Here is a 17547-nt window from a genome sequence, read left to right on the forward strand (position 1 = left end):
CTTGACTTTACTCTGGTGAGACTCCCCTGCAGGGCTGGGTCCATTTCTGGGGTCGCAACATAAGATGGACATGGAGCTGTTGGAGAGAGTCCAGAGGAGGCCACACAGATGATCAGTGGACTGGAGCAGCTCTGCTCTGGAGACAGGCTGAGAGAGTTGGGGTGTTCAGCCTGGAGAAGGGAAGGCTCCGTGGGGACCTTAGTGCACCTTCCAGTGCCTGAAGGGGCTCCAGGAAAGCTGGGGAGGATCTTTTGGCAAGAACATGGAGTCATAGGATGAGAGGGAATTATTTTAAGCTGGAAAAGGGGAGAATTAGATTAGATCTTAGGAATAAATTCTTTCCTATGAGGGCAGTGAGACACTGGCTCAGGTTGCCCAGAGAAGCTGCAGCTGCCCCATCCCTGGCAGTGTTGAAGGGCAGGTTGGATGGGGCTTGGAGCAACCTGGGCTGGTGGGAGGTGTCCCTGCCCAGGCAGAGGGCTTGGAACTAGGTGATCTTTAAGGTCCTTTCCAACCCAAACCATTCCATGATTCCATTGTTCTCCCTCCCCTGTGGATGTTTCCAGGCCATAGGCAGGAAGGGACATTCTCCAAACATGTATTTGTGCAGCACATCACACTGGGAAGACCTGCTGGGGATGAGCCTTTATATAGTGTCTGTAATCAGTTTTAAGAAATCCTGGCTGTCTAATTTTATCACTGTAAGGAGGTTTCTGGTGCAATAGTGCATCCAACACCTGGTTATGAATGTTGTTCTGAGCTATTCCAGGGAAATCCTTAGGGGTTTTGTATTGTTTTTTTTAAGCATTCTCTCCTCTCAGGCTTCACTGCTGGTGAATTTGGGCTGTGACGAATGGGAAATTTTGCCTGACTTTGCAGTTTCCCTCCCCTCTCGTTGTGGTCCTGCATGCAAATGCAGCAGGTCCCTGGGGAGCAGCCAAGACTGCAGCACTCAGCCAGAGTGGCTGGCAGCACAGCCCAAACATCAGACCTGCACCCTGGCCATTGCGTGGAGAGGCTGAGATCACACCTCTGCTTCCCAGGGCTTTGATCTCCTTCCCTGAATGTGAAGAAGAGGCCTCCTTTGCCAAACCTGGGCTTGAAAGCTCAGCAAGACCCTGCTTGAGCTAATCTGCTGCTCTTCTTCCTCTCTTTCAGCAGAGATGGATAAGATACTGGAAGCTGTGGTGATGTCCTCATACCCCAACAACGTGAAGCAAGGGCTTGTGCGGCGCGTCCTGGAGGCAGCGAAGCAGCCCATGGACAGTGAGCAGTGCTGGTCCATGCTGGAGCTGTCTACCAAGCTTTACCTCACGGGGGACACCAAGTATAAAAGAGAGGTTGGTAAAGAGGTTTTGGAGGTCTATGGCCACTACCACCCAGAGGAATTTGAGGAGTTCTTCAATGTTCGCTCCCTGCTGAGTCTCCTCCAGGAAGGTTATGGACCCCTGGGGAAGAGAAGTCATTATGTCCTTGATTATATCCAATTAGGACTGCAGTTCATCTTGGAAAGCCCATCAGCAAACAGCATCTTCAGCTTATTGAGGATCGAGGTGCTCCGGAAAGTCTGCGAGAGGCCCAGCCCCAAACAGTGTGCAAAGATCTGCAGGCTCCTCACCCAGCACCCTCAGTGCATTCCCACTGGGAAGCACCAGGTCTTGTTCTGTCAGCAGCTGATCCGGTGCATCGGGCAGTTCCAGTGCATCTCTGAGGGGGAAGAGGACATCATGGAGTTTTTGGAGCAGGTGAACAAAGTGAGTGGCCTGCTGCAGAGGATCTGGAGGACTCAGAACTCAGCCATCCTGCCCTCTCTGAAGGAGCTGTTCACTATCATTTCTTCAACAGGTAATAAAAAAAACCCCAAAACACAACAAAAAAAAAACCCACAAAAAACCCAGCAACTTAGGGAACATAAACGTTGGCTCTGATTAAGTCAAATTTGATTAGTTTGACATCTTTCATAGTCCACATCTACTTCAGAAATGCAGCCACAGCTGAATCATAGAATCACAGAATGGTTTGGGTTGGAAGGGACATTAAAGATCATCTAGTTCCAACCCCCTGCATGGGCAGGGACACCTCCCACCAGCCCAGGCTGCTCCAAGCCCCATCCTACCTGCCCTTCAACACTGCCAGGGATGGGGCAGCCACAGCTTCCCTGGGCAACCTGGGCCTTTAGAAATGGCATCTCTTGTGGCTGATTTGATGGGACCCCACAGCCTATTCCTTGCCAGACACCAGGGACAAAGCTAAGGAGTTATTTCTAACTGACCTAGAGGAAGGAAGCCCTACTATCTGACTGGAGATTGTATCTTAAGGTGGAACAGAAGATATTTATCCAACTTCTGGGGTTATTAGGTTATTGCAGAGGGTCTCAAAAGAGTTTTGGAGGCACCACTGCCATGAAAGACTGGAATCTTGCTGGCAGATGAGCTGCTGCTGTAGCAATTCCTAAGTCCATGAGGACATGGGTTTTTCAGTGCTCTCTGTATGAAAGCCTCATCCTTTGGAAGATGCTTTAGGCAAGCAAACCTTCAGTTGCATCCCACAGCAGTTATTCACAGTACTCAGTAAAAAGAGAGCAAGGAGAGGAAATTTGGGGCCCCAAAACATTCTTGTGCCTGAGATCTCTTCCTCCCTTTGGGTGTTTATGACTTCATGCAGCAGCCCATCTGCTATGACCCAACCTCATTGTGCACCACACTGGGATTTGGGGAATTGTCCTCCTAGCACAGCTAAGTGCAGACTCCACGTTGCTCATTCACACCAGCTGACTGTCTGCTAGGCAGAAATATATTTGGCTTTTAGAGATAAGAAATGACCTCATGTGCCTCATGCTTTTCTTCATTGCTGGTGCTCGTCCATGTCTTGCAGAGGAGCAGGAAGCACCATCCAATGCCTTGGCCAGTGTGGTCCAGTTTGTCCCTCTGGAGCTCATGGATGGAGTGATAAGAAACCTCACCAACGATGACAGCATCACTGATGTGCAGATGATGACAGCCATTGGCAGGTAGGAGAAGCTGCATTACTGAATGTCCTTCTTGGTTCAGAGAAAAACTGTCCCCAGAACTACACCCAGTTCCTTTGCAAGGTTTTATCCCAACCAGTTTGGCTGGTGCTGCCTAGTGAGGCATGTGGGGGGAGAAAGGGAATTTCTGGATCCTTCCTTCCAGTGATGAGGGCGTAGAGAACTAGAATAAATACATTATTATTAGTAGTATTAATATTACATTTTACTTGATTAATTTATTTTTTCTCAGAGTTAAGTAGCTATGGGATACCCAACATAAGATAAAAGAGTTTTGGCTTTTTTCTTTTTTTTTTTTTCAGAAGCTGTTGAGGGCCTTTTCTTCACAAAAATCTCCTTTGCAGAATTTAATGTTGATTCCCATCTTCTCTTCTGAAGGACATTGTCCTAAATCACCAGTCACAGATAAAAATCTTGGAGAGGGAGGTGTGCCCATCTGCTGCAATGATCCCACCTTAATCTTTGTCAGACAAATGTGGTACTGGATCTTGGTCTTGTACCATGTTTATTCCTGCCCTTTGTGCAGGCAGAGTCAATGGAGATGTTGAGGCATATTGAAGAGTAATGGGTGGAATACTGCTAGACCTGGTCTTTGCAGAATCAGTGTCCTCTTTGGCATCACCAGATCTTCCTCACACACTTGTGTCCAAGTCCTACAGCTCCTCTATCCTCCTTCCTCTTAAGGAAGACATTTTTACTAAGGAAGAAATTTTGTGTGCTAAGGGTGGTGAGACACTGGCACAGGTTGCCCAGAGAGGTGGGAGATGCCTTATTCCTGGAAACATTCCAGGTGGGGTTGGACAGGGCTCTGAGCAACCTGATGTAGATGAAGATGTCCCTGCTTATGGCAGGGGGGTTGGACTGGATGACCTTTAAAGGTCTCTTTATATCCAAACCATCCCAGGATTCTGTTCTATGCTCCAGTGCCTTGCTGCAGATTTACTTAGGAGTGTCTTCAACCCATGCTTGCCTTAGAGGTTTCCATTTAAATTGGTGATGTTTACATGCAGTATCACATGCACCTAACCCAAGGGAGCTGCTGTGACTTGACCTCACTGGAAACATGACTTTTATTCTTGTTATTACAGGATTTGTGTCTCCCCCCAGTAAGGTTACATGACAGAAACACACATTATTCCTGATGGGAACTTGATGTATGCAGAAGGGGATTGCTTCTTTTTGACTTGCTGGAGAGAGTCGTGGTTTTTCCAGAGTCCAGAGCAACCCAAGACAAAAGATTAAATTATCAGTTCAGCTCTTAACCCTTTTCTCCATCTTCATCTCCTTCTGGGAACCTGCTGCTGGCATCTCCAGGTGATAAATCCTCTAAGAGCACCAGAGCCTGAACACAGAGGTTGCAAAATCAATTGCATCTGTCCTTAGAACATTCTTTGTCACGCAGAAGGATGAGTAAATGATTACTCAGAAGTAGCCAAACATTAAGCAGGACCTGCAGAATGTCATTAAGATCACTTAGGAGAAATGTGAAAGTTTTGGGGGTGTGTTTACAGCCAGTGCTAGAGCACTGCACAGCCTTGGCTTTTCACTGCATGTGTGATCCACGCCTGGTACATCAAAGGAAAAGGTACAGATGGAGAGGAAGTTTCAGTTTAGGATCCCTGACAAGCTGGTTGCTTGCAAAAGGCTCTTCCTCCAAAGCTTGGTTGGGTTTTGGAGTTAGCAGAATCATCGAATTATAGAATCATAGAATGCATTGGGTTGAAAGGGCCCTTTAAAGGTCATCTAGTCCAACCTCCCTGCAGGGTGCAGGGACCTCTTAACTAGATAGTAGGAGGGGAATAAACTGGACGTGGGGTGGAGCTTCGGATCAAGGGTTTGAAGAACAAATGGTGGTAAAAAAGAGAGCGAGCCTGGCACCTGCTGGTGTAAGTGTGCACCACAGTTGCTTTTAGAGAGTTTCTTTTAGTTTGTCTCTTTTCAGATAAACTCTCTTAATGTGCATCCCTGCTAACAGAAGTATTCCCTGATTTGTGGGTTGTTTATTATTATTATTATTATTATTATTATTATTATTATTATTATTATTATTATTATTATTATTATTATTATTATTATATTTTTTATTTAAAAATTATTTTTCCTGGGCGTGTGTCTGTTCCAAGAGCCCAGGTCCAGATGAAGGAGGCATCTGCTGTCACACAGTGATGCAGGCACTGGCCACCTCTAGAAATCTGGATCTGAGCTTTTTAAAGTTTAGCAACCCAAATCCATGGCTCCTTTGGAAAAATTATGGCTTTTAAAACATTTGTGGATCTTGCAATGTGGAAAGTGCAATGTGAATTTAAAATGTAATGTATTCCTTCTGTAGCAATGCAGGCAGGCAACAGGCAGGACTCTTAAGTTGGCCACTAGTGCTGGTAAATAACTGCTTAAAACAGGCAAGGTCATTTTACGGTTTGTATAAGAAGATAGGATGAAGAGGACCTTTGGATCTATGGATCCATCTCTCTGCTTTCTAGGTGTTGTCATTACAGACCCCTTTAATGATGTTCAGCTACACTCCTCAAAGCAGGAAGGGCTTTTGCTCCCACTACTCTTCTCTCATAGCTGTTTTACCATTGGTTTAGGATCATAGAATAGTTGGAAGGGACCTTGAAGATCATCAAGTCCAACCATAACTTAAATCCCCCTACCATAACCTGATTTACCCTTTTGGTGCTTAAATCATGTCACTAAGCACTATATCTACATTTCTTTTAAATACTTTCAGGGATGGTGACTCCACCACCTCCCTGGGCAGCCTGTTCCACTGTCCAACCGCTCTTTCAGTACAGGAATTCTTTCTAATATCCAGTCTAAACCTCTCCTGATGCAGCTTCAGGCCATTTCCTCTCATCCTGCCATTATTCACTTGGGAGAAGAGCCCAACTCCCACCTCCCTACAACCTCCTTTCCTGTAGCTATAGAGAGCAATGAGGTCTCCCCTCAGCCTCCTCTTCCTCAAAATAAACAATCCCAGTTCCCTCAGCCTCTCCTCACAGGACTTGTTCTCCAGACCTTTCACCAGCTTGGTAGCTCTTGGGTTGCTTTAGTGGTTGGAATCTCTTCTCTAAGAGCCAGCCTATATGTATTTCTGGCCATGGAATAGTTTGATCTTATGCCAACATAAATAGCTGAAATAGTTCTTCTCCCTCCTGGTGTTTATTCCTTCAGTGTGTGCAGGCAGAGCAGTCCCTTCCCATCTCTGCTTTCCTGTGGCTGTGCTAAACAAGCCAGGTTATTGTAAGCTTTTCTGGCAGGAAATGTTCTTCATTTCCCTGACCAGCTTAACAGCCTATTTCAACACCTGCTCCCACTTCAGTTCATTGGACATGGGTGGTGAGGTTTGTGCACCATGTTCCAGGGGTGATTCATCATGGGCTCAGACTACAGCTTGAGAGGACATTGTTTTGCCATAGAAAATATGTTTTCTTCTGGACCACAGCATGGTGCTGGTCTTTGCCATGGCTACTGTTACACTGGGTCCTAATAGTCATTTGGTGTCTGGCTGGTTGTCTTCAGACAAGCTGCTGTCACATAACATCCATTGTACCTTGCATGGGTTTTGAATCAATGAATTTCCTCCCATTTCTACATTTCTAGTCCTCAGGATCTTCCTCATGATACTTGACCCGCCTGTTTTGTTGATGGTACCTCCCAGCATCAACACAGATTTCACAGCCATGTTTTTGCTAACATCATTAGATCCTGAAGAGCACTGCTTGTAGCCTCCTTTCAGGTAACCATTCAGATATGATCTACTCTGTCCTTTGACTGGAAATCCATATATCCCAACAAACCTGACTTGAGCACCTATGATAATTCCCTATGGCACCCTGTCCCTCCTTCCCAGTCATCCCCTTACTGCCTGTCTTCATTTTAGGATCTGTCTTCCTATTCTTCCCACAGAAAACACCATACCAAAGCCAGTAGAGTCATTAAAACTCATCAGAGTTGAATTTTACATGATGGAAATCACCAGCTGCTCTTGTTTGGAATTCATGAGCTCTTCATGTTTCACTTTCATAGCAGCTGTTGTTGCCCTTGTTTCCATTCTCCAAACCTTTATCTGTCTCCTCTTTGTCACCCTGATCAATTCCTTCCTCTTGCTGAAAATGGAGGCAGAGGATGTGTTTATTTTGGAAGTCACATCTAGAGGCCATATCATATCTTCAATCACCATCACACCCTCCTTTTACAGGGATTTCATGGTTTTCCTTATTCTCTGATGCAAATGCCTCGAGAAACTCTTCTGGTGTTGGCTTAATTATCCAGCTTGGTGTGACTTTTGGTGTTTCTTAACATATTCTGCTCTCCAAGCTCTCTTTGCTAGCCAGCCTTTCATTTTTCCAGCTCCTTGTACAGTTCACTTATTCCTGCTCTTTGCCTTGTGGTGGGTAATTATCTGTGTTCTCTGAATGTATTTTGCACCAGATACAGGCTGATAAGCAAAAGGGACTGATGGGTTAAGATAGTGGGACTGAGGTGGGAGACTGAAGAACTGGAATGTCTTCAAATCAGAGGTAGTGAAATGGTTAGCAAAGTTTGACCTTTGGAGATCCCAAACCTTACTTACTTCCCATTTTTGTTTAACATTAAATTTAAAGAGAGACAATGTATCAACACTTAGTCTGGGGTTATTTTTTTACCCGTGACTCCTGTCAAATACTTATTACTTGCAGAAACATGAAAACATCTTGATTGAGTGGCTGTAAATGCAACTTGTTAGCTGTGACATTCAGGAATGTCTCACTTCTTTTAGGGTTACCAGTATTTATTCTAAAATGCAATTCTGGAAATACCTGTTTCCCACACAGAGAATTAAGGGACCTGAACCTGAGTGTGTTTTCCTTACCAGTAACAATGCAGAGATCATTCCAGCATCATTTCTTTGCTGATGGTGACAATGCAGAGCCCTCAATCAACACGTCACACAGGTGGTGTACAGAGCATTGTATCAGTGTTAAATGAACTCAAGTTGACTGAAGGTAGTGGAAGAAATCCCCACTTTCTTCTTTGGGCTTAGGTCTGGTCCTCTGATGAACCACAGTGTGATGACAATGACATCAGGGTAATTCCACTTCAGGCTCTGTTGTGCTTTGAACAGCATGTGAAATGCTTTATGCATTGTTGATCCTACTGCCTAGACACGAATTTGGAGGAGAATTAACCCAGAGCAGTGCTTGGCTTCACAATATGCTAATTGAATTTACTTTAGGAGTTTGTATTTCATTTCAGGATGATTGACTGGGTGTCCTGGCCCCTGGGAAAGAACATAGACAAGTGGATCATTGCTCTGCTGAAAGGTTTGGCTGCAGTGAAGAAGTTCAGCATCTTGATTGAAGTTACTCTTTCAAAAATTGAAAAGGTCAGTGGGCTCTTTTAAACATGAGTGTGAACAACAGTGTTCTGCTTGCACCTAAGATGTCTTCTTGCCTTTCAACTGAATGACAATGACATGTGACAAGGACCTGTTGGAGTGAGTCCAGAGGAGGATGATCAGGTGCTGGAGCACCTCTCCTATGAGGACAGGAGTTAGGGGTGTTCAGCCTGGGGAAGAGAAGGCTCCAGGGTAACCTTAAAGCACCTTCCAGCATCTGAAAGAGCTACAGGGAAGCTGGGGAGGGACGTTTTATAAGGGCATGAAGTGATAGGATGACTGGGAATGGTTTTAAGCTGAAAGAAGGTAGATTTAGGTGAAATCTTGGGGAGAAGTTCTTTTCTGTGAGGTTGGTGAGTCACTGGCCCAGCTTGCCCAGAGAAGCTATGGATGTGTTCAAGGCCATGAAGAACACAGTTCAAGAAGCTGGAAGAATTCAAGGCCAGGCTGGGTGAGTCTTGGAGCAATGGTATCTAGTGGGAGGTGTCCCTGCCCATGGCATGGGGGTTGGGACTACATGATCTTTAAGATAGCCAAGTATCTCTGGCTTTTGTGTATCTTTCCTTTCATTGTTAATGCATAGGAAAGGGATGCAGCCCTTAAAATAGGATGGAATTTTGGGAAACTCTTAGAAATATGATCTGAGTGGGGTAGAGAGTATTGTCAACTTATGCCATTTTCTGTAAAGTAGAGTTAATGTGTTTGAAAAAGGCCTTTGCTTTCTGTCTCTTTGCCTGATAGTGATAAAGCTCCAAACACCACAGTAAAGCAGAAGAGGCATGTTTTATAAAATCTAACATCCCTCTGTGCTTGCATGGCCCTGTCCGTCAGGAGGTATGGAGGTGCAGCAGTGGTAGAGGTCTACACCTCACTGTGCCAGGCATCCCACAAGCCTGAAAGAGTGAGGGTAACCCACATGGTATTTGTAGGATGCCCTCAGGCCATGCTGTGGACAGGAGATCACTCTGGAGACCCATCTGCAGGCTGCTTGCTTCAACATCCAGCGTGGAGCAGGGACAGACCAGCAGCTGTGGTAGATTCCTGGTGCCTTCCTGCCAGCCCCTTCTCCTGGGTGTTGCGGTGCCATCCAACCTTCTCATTCACTTTTTTCTCCTCCAACAGGTCTTCTCCAAGTTGCTGTACCCCATTGTGAGAGAGGGGGCTTTGTCTGTCCTGCAGTACATGCTGCTGAGCTTCCAGCACTCACATGAGGCATTTCACTTGGTAAGGTTGTGTCCCACACTTAGATGAGGGCATCTCCCCGAGTGGGTAAACACAGTGGCTACACTGACTTAATCTGACTTAGGATATAGTTAGTTACAGATATAGATAGTTTCAGCATCAGGTTTGGGAGATATAGCCCCATATTTGTTCCCACCTTTCATTCAAAGTGTGGCAGATGTTGCCACTCTGGCTTTGGGATGCGTTGGATGAAACCTTTGCATTGAGAGGATCTCAGAGGGCTCAGGCAGTGAAGACAGGGAATACATTCTTAAGCAGCCCTTGCAGTTTCCTAAGGAGGTGCCTGAGCATTCCTTGGACTCGATGTGTCTCGTCCCACGTGTGGCTTCACCAAGTTGCCACCAACGTGTGGTACCCATTACCATTTCTTGAAGTGATGGGTCATCTTTCAAAGCACTGCACAGTGTTGGTGCAATGGGATGTGATGCCTGGATCAGGACACTTCCACTTCATGGAGTCTCTGCTGGTCAAAGCAAAAGCCACTTTTAGCAGCATTTGAATCTCCATAGTGACAGTTTAGGTTTTAATTTGCTGTTGACACTAAGGCACAGCTCTGCTTCTGGCTGGTGTTGCCCCTGGAAAGCTGTAACTAAAGAGCAAGGCTGAAGGCAAAATCCTGCTTGCAGTGATGAGCTGATAAAAGAAGTAATGGAAAATTACTCCTATTTATGTTTGAGTCTACACTTTTTCATTAAAGCCCTTACATTTGGCTTTCCACCTAAAAGTTCACAGAATAAACAGATAAGGCTGGAAAAAAGCAAGGCTGGCCAACAATTTCCACTCATGTTTTTTTCATTCCTCAGCTGGAGACGCTTTCAGTGAGCCCGAATTTCTTGAGAAACTCTTTGGTTTCTAAAAATAAGGTCGTTCCAACGGGTTGTCTTGAGTTGGGCGTCCAAATTTTAAAACACTCCAAAAGCTGCTGGTTGCTCTTGGCTTGAAGTTTCCATCTGCAGCCCAGTAAATTTCCTCTGTTATTTTGTTTTGTTTTGTTTTAAACAAACAAGGCACAAACCTGTCTTGCTTCTTATCTTCCTGTGTTTGCCCTGGCGCTTTGGAAGGGTTTTGAGAACTGTTCCCCATCACAGCTTGGCAAAATATTGATGTATAAAATGGTCCTGGGATTTGTTTTCTTCCCCAGCAAAACATTCCTGTTGGAAAGGAAAGAGTTAAAATCTCCAATATTTTGAGGAGGGGAAAAAAGAGAGAGAGAGGGAAGGGAGGAAGACCAATCGAGGAAGGGAGGACCAGGAAATGGCCTGACTGGGGACCCTGAGACTTCACTCCAGGATTGTTCTGGGGTAAAAATAACATAAATGTGCAAAGGTCACTCAAGTGCTCAGGGTCACTCCAGCACATCTGCAGGGTTGGAAATGGGTTATTCATTCTCTGTGCAGCTGCAGGGTCAGCAGAGGGTGCCCGTGAGCAACTTATCATTTGCATTTGCATCTGCTTGCTCGTTTTTAGGTTTTATGGATGAAAGGAAAATGACAAACGTGCTGCTTGTGTGCCTTGTACTGCACAGAATAAAATACAGCACAGGAGACAAAGCTGCTTGTAGGTGAATTCATCTGTCTTGTAGGTTTGAATCCCTGCATCAGGCAGTCAGCATGTAACACTCCCTTCCCTTTTTGGTGTGTGGTTGGGTAGAGATTGATCTGCACAAAGAATAGCAATCCCAGCATGGCAAGGCAGCAGCACAAACCTGCTGGTGTCATGGTGGAAGGTCTAGAGCATTTGCCCTGCTCAAGTCATAGAATCATAGAATTGTCAAGGTTGAAAAAGACCTTCAAGACACCAAGTCCAACCACCCACCCTACAACCCTCAACCACTAACTGATCCTTTGAAACACCATGTCTACCCATTTTTTTAACTCCTCCAGGGATGGTGCCTCCACCAGCTCCCTGGGCAGCCTGTTCCAAGGCCTCACCACTCTTGCTGTGAAGACATTTTTTCCAATATCCAACCTGAACCTCCCCTGGTGCAACTTGACCCCATTTCCTCTTGTCAACAGAAGAACTGCTGTCAGGTCCATAGGGTGAAGGATAAGGTTCAGAACTGGGTTGGAGTCAACTGTCCTTTTGCCTGGGGATGGATTTCATTCCCCTGCTTGTGCGTTTCTAGCTCTGTCAGTAATTTGGAGCCATTTTTGATGTAGTGCATTTTCTTTTTTTTTTTTTTTCCAGCTGCTCCCTCATATCCCCAGGCTGGTGGCCTCTCTGAAGAAGGAGGATTCCAACTCTGCCACCAGCTCCCTGGAGCAGCTGGCTGAGCTCATCCACTGCATGTTCTTCCGCTTCTCAGGATTTCCAGATCTCTACGAACCAGTCCTAGAAGCAGTTAGAGTAAGATATACATACACTTCTTGGTCCTTTTTCTGTTTTCCACGTGGAAATGGCATCTTAGTAACCAGCCTGAGGGTGCACAGTCCCAGAGGGACTGTCCTACTAGTAGGGATGTCCTAACCTCAGCACGACAAACTGGGGTAGAAGAAAGGGTTTTTAATTCTGAGTTTGAGCCCCGTGTAGGCAAGTGGAGGGAAGATACTTCTCTTATGGTGGGACTGCAGAAATCCTGATTGTGCCTGTGGGTTTTAGGTGTAACTTTAATCTGGAATGCCTCTCAAGGACTAATACTAGCAGCCAAACACTTCCTTCCATGGGTGCATGTTCATGTGAAGTGCAGGGGAATTTAATTGTGTGAACCCTCCTAGCAGAGGGGTTTTGCAATTGCCTATGACTGATTCTTTATCTTCATATCATTCTTTGATTCATAACGATTTGAAACACAGATCTCTCTCTCTCCAAGGCTCTTCCAGTTCCAAATGAAGACCGGATTAAACATCTCTTGGGACAAAATGCCTGGACCTCCCAGAAGAATGAGCTGGCCTGCTTCTATCCACGCCTGGCATCCAAGTCAGAGACGGGAAAGATCGGGTTAATTAACTTGGGAAACACCTGCTACATGAACAGCATCATACAGTCTCTTTTCATGGCTTCAGAGTGAGTTTTTGCTCCTTTGCTCCCACCCAAGGCTGCTCCAGGGGCTGCTCCTTGCACGTCCTGCGCTGACTTTTCCATCTTGAGCTCTGCATCTCTGCTTTTCTTCTGCAGCTTTCGGCATTCGGTGTTGAATTTAACCGAGGGCAACTCCCAGCCCCTGATGACAAAGCTCCAGTGGCTCTTTGCATTTTTGGAGCACAGTCAGGTAATTATTTCATGTTCTAGTTATTTGTTTGGGCTGTCGGCTGCGGAAAGGCTCGTCTCCAAGTTGCTTCCTGCCGACTCCAGGGCGCTGATAAGGAGCTGTGGATCTTGGTGGGTTTTTGTAACAGGACGGGTTTTGTTTATAGGAAAGAGGCTAATTTTGGGGGTGGAGGAGGCAAACTCCTGTCACCCATGAAAGGGAGTTGTGTTCACACCAGGCTGCCTGTCTTCAGCCTGTGGTTGGGCTGATGGAATGACTAATAGTTTGGACAATTAAGTCCGTTTGGTAATAGTTTACATATGTGGGCAGCTGAGAAGCCTGTTGGTATAAAGCAGAGGTTTTTGTTTCTTGCTGTGCTCCAAGGAAGAAGATGGGAGCAGCTCATTTGTCCCCTTGCTTTGTAGCAAAGCACAATCAACCAATTAAAATAGCTTTAAATGTGTTTTCGTGAATAATAATAATAACAACAATGACAACAATACTACTGCCCCCTCCCTTTCCCCCTTAGATTTCAGATACTTGGAATCCTCTGTATGTGAGGGAAAGTAAAGTGAAAAATAACATCCTTAAATTATTTATGAATGCTTTCTGGAGAAACATAACATTTACTATGAGTGACTCCTGGAGATACAGCTAGGTCATCTCTGTCTCCTCTCTTGAAGATAATATTTTTGTCCCTGGAAAGACACTGTTTTGAAAGTCCAGTGATTTTTTCCTCACTGGAGAACCAGTCATCTGGGCTTCTCAATTTTCCAAGCCTTGACTAACAGAGCTAGTTTGTTGCATTGTGGTAACACATCATTACAGATAACTTTTTTGGGGGGAAAATACAGAGAATCTGTTATATTTAATATTTGGTCATAGAGGAATCTAGTTTTTTATGGCAGTTTAGGGTGTCTGAGATCTGTGATGAGCAGACACTGAAGCATATTTGATTGTTATGTAGTTTAAGTTTGATAGTTTCCTGGTAATTTCTGAATAGCCTTCTAGTTATTTTTCTTTTTTGGACTGTTCCTAAAGTCACTTCTTTGCTGAAGGATGGGTCTCTTTCTGTGTTAATTAGAGTGTAGCTTCCTAACATCAGTGATTATATTATCTGGTAATGCAAAATACCTGCCTGCAGTGATCAGAATGATGGAGGGAAGTTTTAGTGGATTTTTTGCTTTGTTTTTTTATGAAAGGATTTGGTGAGAGAGATCCTGATCAAATTAAATGAAGCATCAAATTAAATTCAGGCTGAGTTAAGTAGAAGTCTCTGGGTCAGACCAATAAACCATTTTAATATTGAGGGAAGATATAAACACATGGATTTTTGTCTAGAAGTAAAGAATCATAGAATGGTTTGGTTTGGAAGGAACCTTGAGGATTGTCTAGTTCCAGCCCCCCTGCCATGGATGGGGACACCAGGCTGCTCCAAGCACCATCCAGCCTGGCCTTGAACGCTTCCAGGGGTGACTCATCAACAGCTTCCCTGGGCAACCTGTGCCAGTATCTCACCAACCTCACAGGAATTAATTGCTTCCTAAGACCTAAAAAAATTTAAATATACTTTTATATGACTTATTTTATAGAAGTATAAGTAAAATAATGGCTGAAATTCAGCCCTATGGTTCTGGCTTGCAGCAAACCAGGAAAGTCTTCCCATGCACTGGGATTAGCCCTTATAGTGGAAAAAAGGGGGACCTTATCAGCCACACAAGGACACCTTGCTTCTGGTGAAGCATCCAGGAAGACCCTCCTCTTCCTTCTCCATCCCCCTAAGTGAAATGAGAAGCAGATTCCACCAGGTTAAAAGCACTTCTCTTTCTTCTGTGTTGCTGCCAGCGACCTGCCATCTCACCTGAGAGTTTCCTCTCTGCCTCCTGGCCACCCTGGTTCACCCCTGGTGCTCAGCAGGACTGCTCCGAGTATCTCAAGTACTTGCTGGACAGGTATGTGGCAAGAGCTGTGATTTTGGACCCTGGTGACAACAGCATCCTTAGACATGATGTAACATTTAACACTGGCCCATGTCTAAACGGGGCAAGTGGCTGAGACCTGGAGCAGTTGGGAGACTGGGGGCCTAGAGGTGAAAGATGGTGAGACTGGTCTGAGGCTCCTTGATAAAACCCTCTTTGGGTTGGTGTGGGGGTAAGGTTGGAACTTAGTTCAGCTCACCAATTTCTACCTTTGCACTGAAGGCAAAGGGAGTTATACCAAGTTTAGAGATTTGCCTGACAAGCCACTCAGCCTCCTCTGTAAAATGTTCATTTTTTCCTCTCTTATCTAAAAATCCCAAATCTCTGGTGGTCCCTTTAGAAGTGAGGGGTCAATGGCACATGGAGACCTCAGATTCCCAAATCCTGCCCAACTCCTCCCCACCTTCCTCCTGCAGCACCAGACCCCTTGGCCACAGGCAGGTTCACCCAGATGAACCCCTTGGAGTGAAGAACAGAAATCCTACTGTAGAAACTGCCTCTTGGAGTTGTTTCAGTTTCATTAATGCAGCCTTTTTCTCCTCCTGCCAAAGATTACATGAGGAAGAAAAAACTGGGAAAAGGATCTACCAGAAACTCAAGGAAACCAGCTTGATGTCTCAGGCAGTCGAGCATCATTACTTAAACAAGACATTGATTGAGAAGATGTTTGGGGGTAAAATGATGACAAAGATCCGCTGCTTGAAGTGTCTGAATGTTTCCTCCCGAGAAGAAGCCTTCACAGACCTATCCCTGGCCTTTCCCCCACCAGACAGGCCCACACGTGGGAGCACGTCTGTTCTACCTGTGGAAGAAATTGGCCCACAGTTTATTGAGCCTCCTGACAACCCACACCAACTTACGGGGTCTCCCTGGATCCGGAGGAAGGCCCCAGTGGCCAGAGACACTGCAGCCCCACCAATGCCAGTGGAAACGTTGGGATTCCAGGAGTCAGGAGAAGCAGCAGATCCCTCAAGTAGCAAAGCCGTCGGTGCGGATGCAGCCAAAGACCCTCTCTTGGCTTTTGGGGAGTCAGCCTGTGCTCCCAAGGACTCCAGATCCGTCCCAGATTTAATCAACTACTTTCTGTCCCCAGAAAAACTGACAGCAGAGAATAAATACCACTGTGAGAAGTGTGCATCCTTGCAGGACGCCGAGAAGGTGGCGGAGCTGACGGAGGGTCCCCACTACCTCATCCTCACCCTGCTGCGCTTCTCCTTCGACCCACGGACTATGAAGAGGAAGAAGATCTTGGACAACGTCTCCATCCCCGTGGTGCTCAAGCTGCCCGTGCTCGTCACCCCGGAGGAAAACGAGCGGGTTTGCTGGCGTGGGAAGGACAGGATTGGCCCGGGAAGTGGCTTCGTGTCTGTCGTGTATGACCTCTGCAGCGTGGTGGTGCATTCAGGCATCTCCTCTGAGAGCGGCCACTACTACTGCTACTCCAGGGAGTGCACTGACACCATCCCCCACGAGCAGCCCCACAACCCACCTCCGAAACTGGCCTCTGACAAGCAGCTGGACTTGGAAATCCAGTGGTACCTCTTCAACGACACCAGAGTTTCCTTCTCCTCCTTCGAATCGGTTAGCAACGTCACCTCTTTCTTCCCCAAGGACACTGCCTATGTCCTCTTCTACAGGCAGCGGCTGAGCAGGCAGAACTGCCTGCTGCACGAGGCTCTGGCCGAGGCTGCCCACCTGCACGGGGAACCCTCCCTCCATAAGGACTTGATGGAAGCCATTTCCAAAGATAACATCCTCTACCTGCAGGTAACTCCCTCCTCCCTGCTCAGCAGGGTGTGATCCTGTGGCTGCCCAGCTCATGGTGTGGGGCATTTTAAAAACATCCACAGTTATGAGGCTTTGAGCAACCTGGTCTAGTGGGACGTGTCCCTGACCATGGCAGGGGGTTGAAACTAGATGGTCTTTAAGGTCCCTTCCAACCCCAACCATTCTGTGATTTGATGATTCTATCATTCCCACCCATCCAGGCAGCAGCAGGGTCGTATCCTGCAGATAAGTCCTTGTGTGCAGATGCCCTCTAGATCCCTGAAGGCAAATCCCTTTTCCATTTTAGCACCCAGGTGTAAACAGGTTGCAGTTTCCTGATGAAATTGGGTGTTGAGGTTGGTGCAAGACACCTTGTGGCTGTGCTCGGGGTTGACTTGCTGTTGCTCACCCCAGGAAGCTCTGTCTGAAATCTCCTAAGTGCCTGGGAAAGGTGGACAAGATGGGAATAAAGACTGGAACACATTTCATTCAGCTGGTGGAGTTGAATGCTTTCCAAACAGCTGTGCCCCCTAGGACAGGAGCAGCACATGGGGGAGTCCTGAGGGGTCCTTCCTGAGAAGAAACGGAAGGGATGTTACTTGATTGCAGGGCTTTGCTGTGTCCCTCCCACCAAGCTCTAGAGATGAGCACATGGCTTCTCATCCTGGTTTAATTTGGAGGAGGCTCCCCTGGGCAACCAAACAGGCCCCTGGCTCCTTGGGGGAAGGTGGGACCATCCTTGTGTTATTTCTCCAGATATCCTTGTGTTATTTCTCCCTCTTCCTTCTCCCAGGAGCAGGAAAAAGAAGCAAGGAACAGAGCTGCCTACATTTCTGCCTTGCCGAAATCCCCACTGTGGTGGAGAGACTTTGACAGGGACAAGGATGATGACAGCTCCTCGGGGGGCTGCAGCCCAGCAGCAGGAGGGGGTGGATCTGGCTCCTTTCATGGACTCGTCTTCTAA

The 17547-nt window shown here is 46.3% G+C and overlaps 1 protein-coding gene across 1 annotated transcript; it reads left to right on the forward strand.

The window, feature by feature from the left end:
* The first annotated feature begins 1163 nt into the window (after positions 1 to 1163).
* USP35 (ubiquitin specific peptidase 35) lies at positions 1164 to 17547 on the forward strand. The gene is made up of 10 exons (XM_010001912.1): positions 1164 to 1845; positions 2875 to 3010; positions 8267 to 8396; positions 9531 to 9632; positions 11838 to 11996; positions 12460 to 12653; positions 12765 to 12858; positions 14683 to 14789; positions 15368 to 16583; positions 17377 to 17547. Exons 1-10 carry the CDS (start codon positions 1164 to 1166, stop codon positions 17545 to 17547), a joined length of 2991 nt encoding a protein of 996 aa, XP_010000214.1.

Source organism: Chaetura pelagica, unplaced genomic scaffold (assembly GCF_000747805.2).
Source record: "Chaetura pelagica isolate M959 unplaced genomic scaffold, ChaPel_1.0 scaffold607, whole genome shotgun sequence".
NCBI classification, from domain to species: Eukaryota; Metazoa; Chordata; class Aves; order Apodiformes; family Apodidae; genus Chaetura; species Chaetura pelagica.

Coding starts and splice junctions, on each gene's coding strand:
- USP35 (XM_010001912.1), top strand. CDS start 1,164: ATGGATAAGATACTGGAAGCTGTGGTGATGTCCTCATACCCCAACAAC. Junction 12,859..14,682: donor CATTTTTGGAGCACAGTCAG/GTAATTATTTCA, acceptor TGTTGCTGCCAG/CGACCTGCCATCTCACCTGA. Junction 16,584..17,376: donor ATAACATCCTCTACCTGCAG/GTAACTCCCTCC, acceptor TCCTTCTCCCAG/GAGCAGGAAAAAGAAGCAAG.